Raw genomic sequence first — 11,612 nt, forward strand, 5'->3', positions numbered from 1 at the left:
GGTGCTGGGATCTTATGCTGAACATCAGAGATATTTTCTAGAAATGTACACGAGGCTATTTATTCTCAAGTTCCTGAAACCCAGACACAGAGGCACGCTGAGGAACTGCAGTAAATTCCAGTATTTTTCCCCGAAAGCATCAGCAATTTTGAGTGCTTTCATGAGAGTTTCACAGGCAGAGTGAGTTAAAGCCTGGCTCAAAAACGTCTTGGTTTTTAAAAATAAACCTGACCTGTACATATATTTTAAAACCACATTAATGTCCCCCTGCCAGCCCCACAGCAACACATTTTATTTTAGGTGAGCATTTGAATAAACACAGAGAAACAAAATCAAATTAATTTATTTCTGTGCAAGTCAGACCAGACTGACATAAACAACTTCACAGGGGACTAGAAAAGATACACAGGTAAAATTACTTACAGAAATTCATACACATAGAATAATCCATACAGAACAATCAAATTCACCACAAAGTCATTTCCTGGTAATCCAGATGATGTCTTCTTTAATTTTACCTGATTATCCCGTTTACTGACATCCACAGGTATTGCTCAGATATACTTCTTTAAAAATACTTCTGGCAGTTGCTGGTGCTTTTTACTTAATAGTTTAATGAGCTGTAACAAATGCCAGTACTTCAGGTGGGAACTGGTCAGTGGGAGGATTTCTAAGCTGCAGAGAAATGTGTGCCTGTGGTCCCTAAGAGGCCTACCACTGAGAGATGGAATCCTGCAAATCAATGAATGCAACTGCCTGCAACAAACCACAACGGAAGAATTAATCTCTTCTCCAGGCTCACTGCAGAAATCACACAGCCAAGCCTGACCCTTTGGTGGTTACTGCCACTCACTTTATGGGTGATTAAATTAAATCAAGTACTCTGTTTAGTTATCTCAAGTATAATCAGGTAGTTTTCTTCCTTATGTGGAACAATCTTTTCCTAAGTTTTGGTCAAGCACAGCTTAGTAGGAGACCAAAATGAAGAAAGCTCTACCCCTCAATAAGAGAAAACCACTATTAGATAAATCTCTCAAAGGAGTAGTCGGTTACAAAAGGGAGTCTTGAATTTTAGCGTGAGATCACGATAATTCAAAATGTAAGAGTAAGAAATGTAACTAACTTTTCTATCACAGCTGTACCAATGCCATGTAAGAGCAGTAAAAATGATTGTAATTTACTTCAGTACTAACAGCCTGCAAAATATCGTGTACAGTATCTGTTAGGCTAACAGATGAGTTAAGAAAATTCGCACAGGAGCCATGTGAGGGGAGCAGGAAAAGAAGGACAAGAAGCTGAGGAAGTAATGCTTCTCAGGGCATTGGCTTTTAGCTAAGATGTCCTCTGTGATTGTGGAAGAAACCTTTGGTATTTCTGCTACCGTCTGTGGTGTTTGGCAGAAGCCAATCCCACAGGGCCAGTGTCTCAGTCCGTGTCAATTTTGAGGAATTGCAGCAGCAAAAGAGGCAATAAATGGTGTTAATGAACCAGGTCAGGCTCTTCCTGCAGATGGTTAGCAAGGCTTTAGCTTTCATTGGAGAAATTTCCACAGTGGACAATCCTGAGAGCTGCAGGGCCCAGTGAGGGCCGCGCCGCCATCGCCCACCTGAGGGCCTGGGGATGTCCCTGCAGCCCAGTGTGGGGACAGCGCTGTCCCTGCTGCCACCGCAGGGCTGCTCGCTGGCCATGGCACTGCCAGGGCACAGTGACCACGGCAGAGCAGCTGGCAGTGCCATCCCCCCTCCTGGAGGGTGGCACCAGGGTCCCACGCCACGAGCAGGGACAATGGGGAAGGCGCCGATTTCTGCATTTCTGACTGAGAGGCCTTTCTACACAGTGCCAAACCAAAACTCCTCCAGCAACCACAGGCGTGCCCAACCCAGCCCTTCTGGCAGGGAAATTGCGTTTCTTTGAATAAAAATATCCTCACATTTAAAGGGGTTTACAATGTAAAGCGCTATAGGGCCAGGCATTGCCTGCTTTGCATCTACTATTCTATTCCAATGGCTTTTTTGAATTCAGAATTTTGTGGTTCAAAAATGTCATAATAAACCCTGCTTTTATCAAAATTTTCTCGGATGAGAAGCAAGTCTTCTACAGAATACACATCTTCCTTTCCTGTCCAAACAGTGAGGCTGTACCTATGTCCAGAAACAGGGAGAAAAACAAAACAGAGAGAAAAAGAGTATGTTAAGATCAAGCATGTAAACCAGAAAGACACTGCAGTAATAGGCTCCTAAAAATACTCAGGATAACAGCATCATAACTTTAGAAATGTAATTAAATACAAACAACTGCACCCCCAGACAATTTATCTGTGATTGATCTGCCAAACCTCACAGGGATTTAAATAAAAAAAACCTCAGGTAAATATCCAGCAACAAAACTGAGCATTTAAGGTTTGATAAATTAATCAATAGTCGCAAGCTGAGCCTCAAAACAGGAAATATGATGCGATCCCAGATGCAGGTGATTGTTGTGCTTTGTCACATCAGCAATGAGTAGAGATACCACCTAACCCAATTCTCAGTAACTGCACAGAACTTCTCAAAAAAGACTGAAATCCCTCAAAGCATTATCCAGTTAAAGCATCATTTCCACATCCTCCACATGACATATACTTATTTTTTCCCTTTTGTTTAATAAAACTGTATTAATTTTCAAAACGTATAAATGAATAATCAGTAGTATGTGAGCAAAACTGGCTCAGGAATTTCTGTCTTCTAATCTTGCCACTGAAGAACCCCCCTGAGTTTTATGAGCAGGTAAAAGAGAAAATCCCAGTATTTCACTTGGAATAATGTTTGTATCCAATGATACTTGAGACTAACACAATTCCTAAGATACATTCTTAGTGCAATAACTTTTTAAAATCAATTTCCCAGTTTTAACAGCTTCATTCTAATTCCTGTCTGGAGTCTTCAGAATAAAAAAGAGTATCAGCACTTAATTTGTCCACCCTGTTTTTTCTGTATAATTAGAAATTTTCTGGAGATTTCCTTAAGTTTTCTGTCTTGGGTTTTGACCTTAGTTGGAACAGTTTTATTAAACTCTGGGTAGGCATAGCAGTTGAAAAAGATGAGTAAATGGCAATATGTGGGAAGCTGGTTTTATTCTCATTCTATTACATGTGAATAATTTTTATAACGAAATGCTTAGGGGTTGGTAGGAATGATTTTGAAAGGAAAATGTAATTCCTGTATGAAAACCACTGAATAAATTTCAAGTGCCTCAGCAAAATTAATTAGCTTGGAGGGAAACACCGGACTTCCAATCTTTGAAATCATCTTTGACCTTTCTCAAAAATGCTACAGAAAATATGAATAGCAAATCCAATACAATGTCTTTGGATCGGATGAATTCCCAATTGCAACATCAAACTATTTAGTCTGTTTATTTATCTCAGGGGATGTTTGTAGCAGAATGGGGTTCCACACCTACGTGCCATTTAAAAGTCCGCGTGGTGGGTAATAAAAAATAAGAAATTAATAGTGACCACTTGTGTCTGAGGCCTCAAACGCTTTGAGGGCGGTGGGAAATGAAGAACTCCCACATTGGCAATGGCCCTGGGCTGGCACTGCAGGCCCCGGGCGCAGGGAGGCAGGGGAGCAGCACTGACCTGGGGCACTGCTGCAGCAGCCACTGCAGCTGCGGGACGGAGCCGGGCACCAGCGCAGCCCTGACCGCGAACGTCACCGGCTGGCACAGCGCCTGGCACAGGCGCCGCATCTCCTGCACCGCGGGCCACGCGTAGCCTGGGGACACACAGCGAGGGCAGTGAGCGCACAGAGCCTGGGGACACACGGGACACTCAGAGCCCACAGAGCCTGGGGACACACGGGACACTCTGAGCCCTGGGCACACACAGCACACTCAGAGCTCACAGACCCTGCACACTCAGAGCCCTGGGGACACACAGAGGACACTCAGAGCCCACAGAGCCTGGGGACACACAGGACACACAGAGCCCTGGGGACACACAGGACACTCAGAGCCCACAGAGCCTGGGGACACACGGGACACTCAGAGCCCACAGAGCCTGGGGACACACAGGACACTCAGAGCCCTGGGGACACAGAGGACACTCAGAGCCCTGGGGACACAGAGGACACTCAGAGCCCTGGGGACACACAGCACACTCAGAGCCCTGGGGACACACACAGGACACTCAGAGCCCTGGGGACACAGAGGACACTCAAAGCCCACAGAGCCTGGGGACACACGGGACACTCAGAGCCTTGGGGACACACGGGACACTCAGAGCCCACAGAGCCTGGGGACACACGGGACACTCAGAGCCCTGGGGACACACAGAGGACACTCAGAGCCTGGGGACACACAGCGAGGGCACTGAGCGCACAGAGCCTGGGGACACACGGGACACTCAGAGCCTGGGGACACACAGAGGACACTCAAAGCCCACAGACCCTGGGGACACACAGGACACTCAGAGCCCACAGAGCCTGGGGACACACAGGACACTCAGAGCCCACAGACCTTGGGGACACACGGGACACTCAGAGCCCTGGGGACACACAGAGGACACTCAGAGCCCACAGACCTTGGGGACACACAGAGGACACTCAAAGCCCACAGCGCCTGGGGACACACGGGACACTCAGAGCCTGGGGACACACAGATTCAGAGCCCACAGACCCTGGGGACACACAGCGAGGGCACTGAGTGCCCACAGAGCCTGGGGACACACGGGACACTCAGAGCCCTGGGGACACACGGGACACTCTGAGCTCTGGGGACACACAGCACATTCAGAGCCCACAGAGCCTGGGGACACACGGGACACTCAGAGCCCACAGACCCTCAGAGCCCACAGACCCTGGGGACACACAGCGAGGGCACTGAGTGCCCACAGAGCCTGGGGACACATGGGACACTCAGAGCCCTGGGGACACACACAGGACACTCAGAGCCCACAGACCTTGGGGACACACAGAGGACACTCAAAGCCCACAGACCTTGGGGACACACAGGACACTCAGAGCCCTGGGGACACACGGGACACTCAGAGCCCTGGGGACACACACAGATTCAGAGCCCACAGACCTTGGGGACACACACAGACCCCGGGGTCCCTTGGAGACACAAAACCTGCACATCCGGCATCCCTGAGAACCACACAGTTCCACCCTGTAACTGCTGCATGGCTCTGGGCAGCAAATGTCCCAGAGGAAAAATGCATGCAATAAATAAAATGAAAAATAAATGCAATATCCACGTGGAAAACGAACTTACTGTGCAAACCTTTATTTCCCATACTTTACATGTGCGCTTACTTACTTTACACTCAGCTACAGAACGTGGCGTTTTTAACGTTATCTTTGCCCTTTCTCTAAAAAACTCTGCTGCCACTGACTTCAATATGGCCTAGTTTAACATTGTCAGGGACCCTTTAAAAATAAAAACATTAAGAAAAAATTAGGACAAAAACTTAGGTGAATCCACTAGGAATGAAGATGTACACCAATCAACACACGTGGAGAAAAATATTCTGTGCCTAAAAAATGCTACAATCAAGCAATCTAAAATACTGAAAGTGCCTTTGCTGGGGTTTCTATAAGGACTGGAGCTATTTCAATTTATATTTACCTATTCTTTTGTTTCTACAGGCTATGAAAATCCTGTAACAAGTTAATAACTTTTTCCTTGATTACTCAGATGGAATGTAGTGACTAGAAAGAGTAAAAACTCACCAAATATTAAAAAAAGTTTTCTGAGGCAAGCAGCAACTTCTAGGTGAAATCACTCAAATGAGCTGGTTTTCTTAAGTTTTATAGCAGAACCTCACTTAGTATTTCCATAAGCTGAAATTTGGACTGGAGATAAAATGAAATTTGTTTTCACAGGTTGCCCAGTATTTCCAATGCATTTTCCAGCAATTTTTTCCTGCACCGAAAATACCTGGGAGAAAGCACTGAACATTTTAACAACACTGCAGTATATCACACAACAAAATACTAAATCTTGCTAATGAGTAAGTAGCAATGGGGGTAGTGTATAATCCTGACACGGTGACCCCAGATAATATTGGAGGGGACTCTGCTTCTCATAATGAGAATCGCAAGAGGAAGCCTGTAAAAAAGACCCTATATTAATGAAAATTGGAACGTTTACTCCAAAACTTCAACTTTCCAAGAGAAATGAAATGCTGGGGATAAGGCTGACCCACAATTTGACTTCAGTGATCAAAAAAAAGCAGAGATAAAAAGTTCCACATTTTTTGATCTGATTTTTGATCTGTTTTTCCTCAGGACGCATGCCAGGGCTCTGACCAGCAGATCAATGCTCCCGGGATTGCAGGGACAGCCCTCCCTGAAACAGAGGCTAAGGAGCTTGTCCCTCAGAAGCAGGTGAGAAGGAGCTGAAGCACAAACCAGCTTATTTTAGGAACAACAAGATGTGGATTTCACCCATCTGTGCTGCCACTGCCCAGCGCCCCGTCCCGGACAGGGCCCCACAACCACTGCAGCTCCCAGGCAGGACACGGCAGCACAGGAGCCCTGCCCTTACCTTGGCCTCGGTGGCAGCCCGTGGTCCAGCCCAGGGACAGGGTGGCATCGGGGCACGAGGAGGTGACGGCGCCCAGGAAGGCGCGGGCGTCCAGCGGCGCGCGGTTCCCGCAGGGCCCGGGCAGGATGTCCCCGTTCAGCCACACGGGCCTGTCCAGGCTCTGCCCCAGCTGTCCCAGCAGCTCCAGGGAGGGTCCCACGGCGGCCAGGCTGTGCAGGACACAGGGCAGGGCAGGGTCGGGGTGGTGGTGTCACCGCGGTGTCACCGCAGTGTCACCGCACCGCTGCCATCCCCTGAGTGCCAACCCTGCTGCCAGCACCTCCTGCCTCACCCTGAGCCCCCCGGCCTTGTCACCTCTTCATCTCAGGCCAGAGAAGGGTTTTAACAAAGGAAGCCACTGCAGGCTCTAAGGCCAGTGCTGCACCAGCCACAAATGCTGTAAATCCAGCCCAAAGAGTGAAAGCCATCCCTCCCCACCTTAACCACGCTCAAAGTGGCAAAGATTTCATCACCAGGCAGATCCGGGCTCAAAGCTGCCTTCAGATCCATGCAAGGTGATGCACCTGTACTAGGAGAATTAAAAGCACAACGCAGACAAATTTAAGGCAACCAAAAGAGAGAAAAGGCACCCACTCGAACATTGAATGCCTGGTGGTGGTTTGTCCCACAGCTCCCAGGAGCCTGCCTGTCCAGTGATCATCTCACAGATAATTACTGAATGGTTAAATATGAGCTGGCATCACTTAAGGAAACAGTGCAGACACCCTGTGGGCATTTAACAAAACCCATGCTCACATATTCCTACTGTCCTGTGCAGCCCCAAGAAAAAGCACAGCTAGCTTCTTTCTACCTCTACCAAAACTTTCAAAGCACCGTGGAAGGAAATGAGATGGAGAACAGCGGGGAAAAGAAATGAACACCAACAAAAAATCTTCTTTCCGTCACAGCCCATTAATTAATGCACTGTGTAACATCGAGGTGTTTAAAATCACTACGGTCAGAGTTTTGTAATCAGGTTAGTTCAGCCCCCTGAGCTGCTTGCCCTGTCTCTCCTCTGTGAAGTCACTGTGTGTATTTTGCCTTTTGTGGTGTGGGGCAAGGCTGCACAGGGGCAGGAATTCCACTCTTTGAGACGAGCTCAGGCTCTCCAGGAGCAAAGCCAGTGATGGTGTGAAGAAAAAAAAGAGAAGAAAGAACCAAATCAAAAGGACAGCAACAAAAAAATCCACTCCCAAAAAACCATAAACCCCAGAGCACCGGTTTTGTTGCACAGCATTTAGAAAACTCAGACTTACAGCTGACTTCCTGTGAAATGATTTTGGCATTTCTGAGGTGGGACACTGAAGACCTTTTGCAGAATACATTAATTTCAGTAGCCAAAGCCAGCAGGAAATGCAATTATGTGGTCAGTCAGGCTGACAGAGCAGAGATATAAAAAAAGTACATTTTTAAAGCACCTTCTTCAGCATTGGCATTCAATTGACTATTACGCAAAGGAACATCAAATTCTACTATCATTAATTTGACTCTATCTGCACTGTGTGATGTACTTCTAAATGTTTTTATACAATAATTCTTTTATAATGCCATGTACTTTTAAAAGTTTTCTTGAATCACTCCACTTGGTTGTAAACTCCATGTGGGAAAAAAATGAAAGGAAGATAGTTTAGAATTCATTTAAATAATAACTAAAATGGAGGAGAAACTTCACCAAAATGCACTAGAAATAAGCCCAAACAAATGCCTACTGCTGCTTTTCCCCTTCTCACAGAGATCCTGTAACAATAAAAGGATTTAGCCTGCCCACGTTTTTTACTATCATGAACTTTCACATGAAAACCATGACTGTGTAACACAGAACCATAGGCATAAATCACATTTTACAACTATCTCGTGGCAGGGTTTCTGCGTTTCTAGGGAGTACTTAAGCACTGATGAAGCTCTTTGTAATTTCTGCCAAAACAGACTGAGCACATGGAAACTGAGACAAAGCAAGAGTCAGGAGCTGAAGGGTGCACGTCTGGAAATCACAGCTCATTCCAAACTCTTCCAAGGCAATCTCCTGGGGCTTTCAGGTGTGCTTGCCCTTCGAGAAATGAAGCAGCTAATGGTTCACACTGTGATTGAACCTCTGGATGTTTAGTTGGCAAGGGCAGAGAAAGGAGCCTTCCAGAGAGGCACCAGCGTTTCACCTGCCCGATGGGAAAGTTCTGCTCACAGCACCTAATTCACTGAGTAAAAAAACATCACTGCTTGTACCTCAAAACACTTTTAAAGGTTTTGTTCTTGCCATGCTTTGAGAATTACGGACTATGTTTCCACATGGATTATGCTTCAGTGTCGCAGACACCTTTTTATGAAGATCCTTTCCTTAGGATTTTTCCTCCTGAGAAGCTGAGAGGCCTCAGGAACAAAATGCAAACAGTGATTATCTGCTGCTGTGGAATGCAACAGGTGCATCTGGGATTGGGCTGATGTGGTTGTTTCTAATTAATGGCCAATCAGAGAGTCTGGGACAGCTGCCTTTGTTATCATTCCTTTCTATTCTTAGAGTAGCCAGCCTTCTGATGAAACCTTTTCTTCTATTCCTTTAGTATAGTTTAATGTAATATATATCGTAACATAATAAATCAAGCCTTCTGAAACATGGAGTCAGATCCTCGTCTCTTCCCTCAACATAACACCCCTGTGAACACGGTCACACTTCAGAATGCTGAACTGCACGACAAGGAGGAGTTTGGTCGACAACCAGCTGTAGAATTGTAACGGGCAAGAACGCAAACAACACAACAATCTTTTTGTTGTGGTACCTCTTAAAGTCGAGCTTGATGCCTTTGTTGGTGCCGCCCATCTGCGCCAGCCACTCCCGCAGGGTGATGTCGCTGTCAGTGTCCGGGGGATGAGCCAGGATGGGGTCCCCGTCCCCTCCCCGCAGGACAACATCCACCTCCACCATGTGCACATCGCCTGTGGGGTGACAAATTCCACCTCAGCTTTCAGCGCTTCAGGGCAACAGCGACCCAGCAAGGGCGTCCACAGCAGCCCTGCACCCTCACCCCAACGGGAGCTGCTCTCTGTGACACGAGAGATGCCATTCTGAGGGGTTCCCACTCACTAAACTCCTTGCAAGCCTTCAACCAAGTGAAAATTGATGTCTGAGGGGGCATTTGGCCAAGCAATGACGTGGGGGTTTTTTTCTTCACGAAAACAGATAAATGGACGTCCAACACGTGCATCCACTCCTGTTAAATTTCAGGTCTTTTCCTCTGTAAATAGGGTTCCTGAGAGAGGAAAGATGAGTGCAGGATTTAATACTGGCAGAGAATGAGCATTCCCCTTGACTCATTGCCAAAACCGACAAGGAGAATGTTAGCTCACACACGCGACAGGCAAAGAGGAGTCTCAGGAGTGCTCAGGCTCTTGAAAACAGCTTTAGGTAATGAATCTGGGCAGTGCTACCCGCTCTGCAGAGAACCCAATGCACACAGTGACGGCTGAAATACAAAGAAACGAGCCAGTGACGGTATTCAGGATAAAGGATGTCCTATATACATTTACGCAAATATGTGTTTGTCAAATATTCACATAAATTTACACACAATTCACTGCCACCCAGGCTGGTGCACCAGGGCCCTTCTGGCTCTGCGCAACCTTTCCCTGAGAGGAGAAAGGGGGGATTTGGGATTTTAGCCCAGGGAACAGGGACAGGAGCAGAGGGAACGGCCTCAGGCTCAGCCAGGACGGGCACAGCAGGAATTTCCCCATGAAAAGGGGGCTCAGGCATTGGAACTGCCCAGGGGGCGTTTGGAGCGCCCGGCCCCGGAGGGATTTCAGAGCCACGGGGAACCTGGAGCAGGGAGGGGAGAGCTGCAGGAAGAGGAGGAAGAGGAGGAGGAAGGGGAGGAGGAAGGGGCCTGTGCCTCACTCACTTCGCGCGGCCTCCGCGGCCCGGGCCCGGCTGTTGGCGGCGTGGAACCAGCGCACGGCGGCCCCGTCCCTGGCCGCGATGTGCCCGGTGCGCAGGAAGTGATCCACGGGCCACTCGCTCCAGGCTCCTGCGGGGACACGGCGGGCAGCCCTCAGCCACACAGTCCCGAGACAGCCCCGGCCCGGCCCTCACAGCCCCAGCCCAGCGCCGGCCGGCTCCGACACAGCCGTGACAGCCCCGGCCCAGCCCCGGCCCTCACAGCCCCGGCCCTCACAGCCCCGGCCCTCACAGCCCCGGCCCCGGCGCTCACCCCGCGCCCGGCTCGCCATGGCCCGGCCCGGGCCCGCCCCGCCGGGGGTTGGGTCCCGCCGCCGTCGTTCCGGGCGGAGCCGGGCCGGGGCTCGGTGGGGACCGTGTCACAACGATCCCTCAGCGGCAGCACAGGCCTGAGGCGGGGACAGGCAGCGGCGGCAGCCGGGACACGAACACGAGGGGCTCCAAACGCTGGAGTCAAGTCGGGAGGATGCAGTGCTCAGCTGGGCCAGGGCAGCTCAGGGTGGGCACAGCAGGAATTTCCCCATGGAAAGGGGGCTCAGGAGCTGCCCTGGCACTGCCCAGGGCGGGTTGGAGTGCCCAGCCCTGCAGGTGGCACTCGGAGCTCTGGGCTGGGGACAAGGTGGGGATGGGGCACAGCTGGGACTCCATGGCCTGGGGGGGATTTTCCAATTGATGAATTCTGTGGTTCTCTGTGAAAGCAGGATGTCGGTGTACATCCCTGCACGCCCGGCAGGCTCAGGAAAGGCTCAGGGCCCCCGTGTGCCGCAGCTGCCCCTGCTCAGGGCAGTGCCACCCTCAGCCCTGCCCTCACACAGACCCGGGTGCCCCTCGGGCTGCTCCGGCCCAGCCCTGCCCCAGCCTGCGGGGCAATCGGGGCGCTGCGGGCACCGGGGAGGGCTGGGGCGGCCCCGGCTCTGTGTGTGTGTGTGTGTGTGTGTGTGTGTGTGAGGAGCGGCGGGGATGGCACGGAGAGGGCAGGGCTGTGCTGGAACAGCCCGGGGGCACCCAGGCCTGCCCAGCCCATGGGGGTCTCTCAGTGCTGAGGAATGAATCCCATTTTGGGGCAACATCAGGAGTGCCAGGAAGCTGCAGAGACAGG

The 11,612-nt window shown here is 49.7% G+C and overlaps 1 protein-coding gene and 1 long non-coding RNA gene across 3 annotated transcripts; both read right to left on the minus strand.

Annotated features, from left to right (window-relative positions):
• Positions 1-327: 327 nt before the first annotated feature.
• On the minus strand, positions 328-10,924 carry FAM151B (family with sequence similarity 151 member B). 2 transcript variants are annotated; one of them, XM_074532583.1, is made up of 6 exons: positions 10,767-10,924; positions 10,458-10,583; positions 9,339-9,495; positions 6,529-6,737; positions 3,620-3,792; positions 328-2,141 (listed from the first exon to the last, which is right to left on the minus strand). In XM_074532583.1, the coding sequence occupies exons 1-6, from the start codon at positions 10,783-10,785 to the stop codon at positions 2,064-2,066; spliced, it is 762 nt and encodes a 253-aa protein (XP_074388684.1). In that variant the 5' UTR covers positions 10,786-10,924; the 3' UTR covers positions 328-2,063. The 2 variants fall into 2 exon arrangements, with proteins under 2 accessions (XP_074388684.1, XP_074388683.1); XM_074532582.1 differs by having other exon boundaries at positions 3,620-3,755; positions 10,767-10,921.
• Positions 9,689-10,443, minus strand: LOC141727050 (uncharacterized). Its single transcript, XR_012578035.1, has 2 exons — positions 9,907-10,443; positions 9,689-9,809 (listed from the first exon to the last, which is right to left on the minus strand). It is a non-coding gene; the product is annotated as an uncharacterized LOC141727050 (long non-coding RNA).
• Positions 10,925-11,612: the final 688 nt, after the last annotated feature.

The sequence above is a fragment of the Zonotrichia albicollis genome, chromosome Z, assembly GCF_047830755.1.
Source record: "Zonotrichia albicollis isolate bZonAlb1 chromosome Z, bZonAlb1.hap1, whole genome shotgun sequence".
In the NCBI taxonomy this organism is placed as follows: Eukaryota; Metazoa; Chordata; class Aves; order Passeriformes; family Passerellidae; genus Zonotrichia; species Zonotrichia albicollis.

Coding starts and splice junctions, on each gene's coding strand:
- FAM151B (XM_074532582.1), bottom strand. Junction 3,756..6,528: donor GGGCTGCCACCGAGGCCAAG/GTAAGGGCAGGG, acceptor GTGTGTCCCCAG/GCTACGCGTGGCCCGCGGTG. Junction 2,142..3,619: donor CTGCTGCAGCAGTGCCCCAG/GTCAGTGCTGCT, acceptor TTCTGGACATAG/GTACAGCCTCACTGTTTGGA.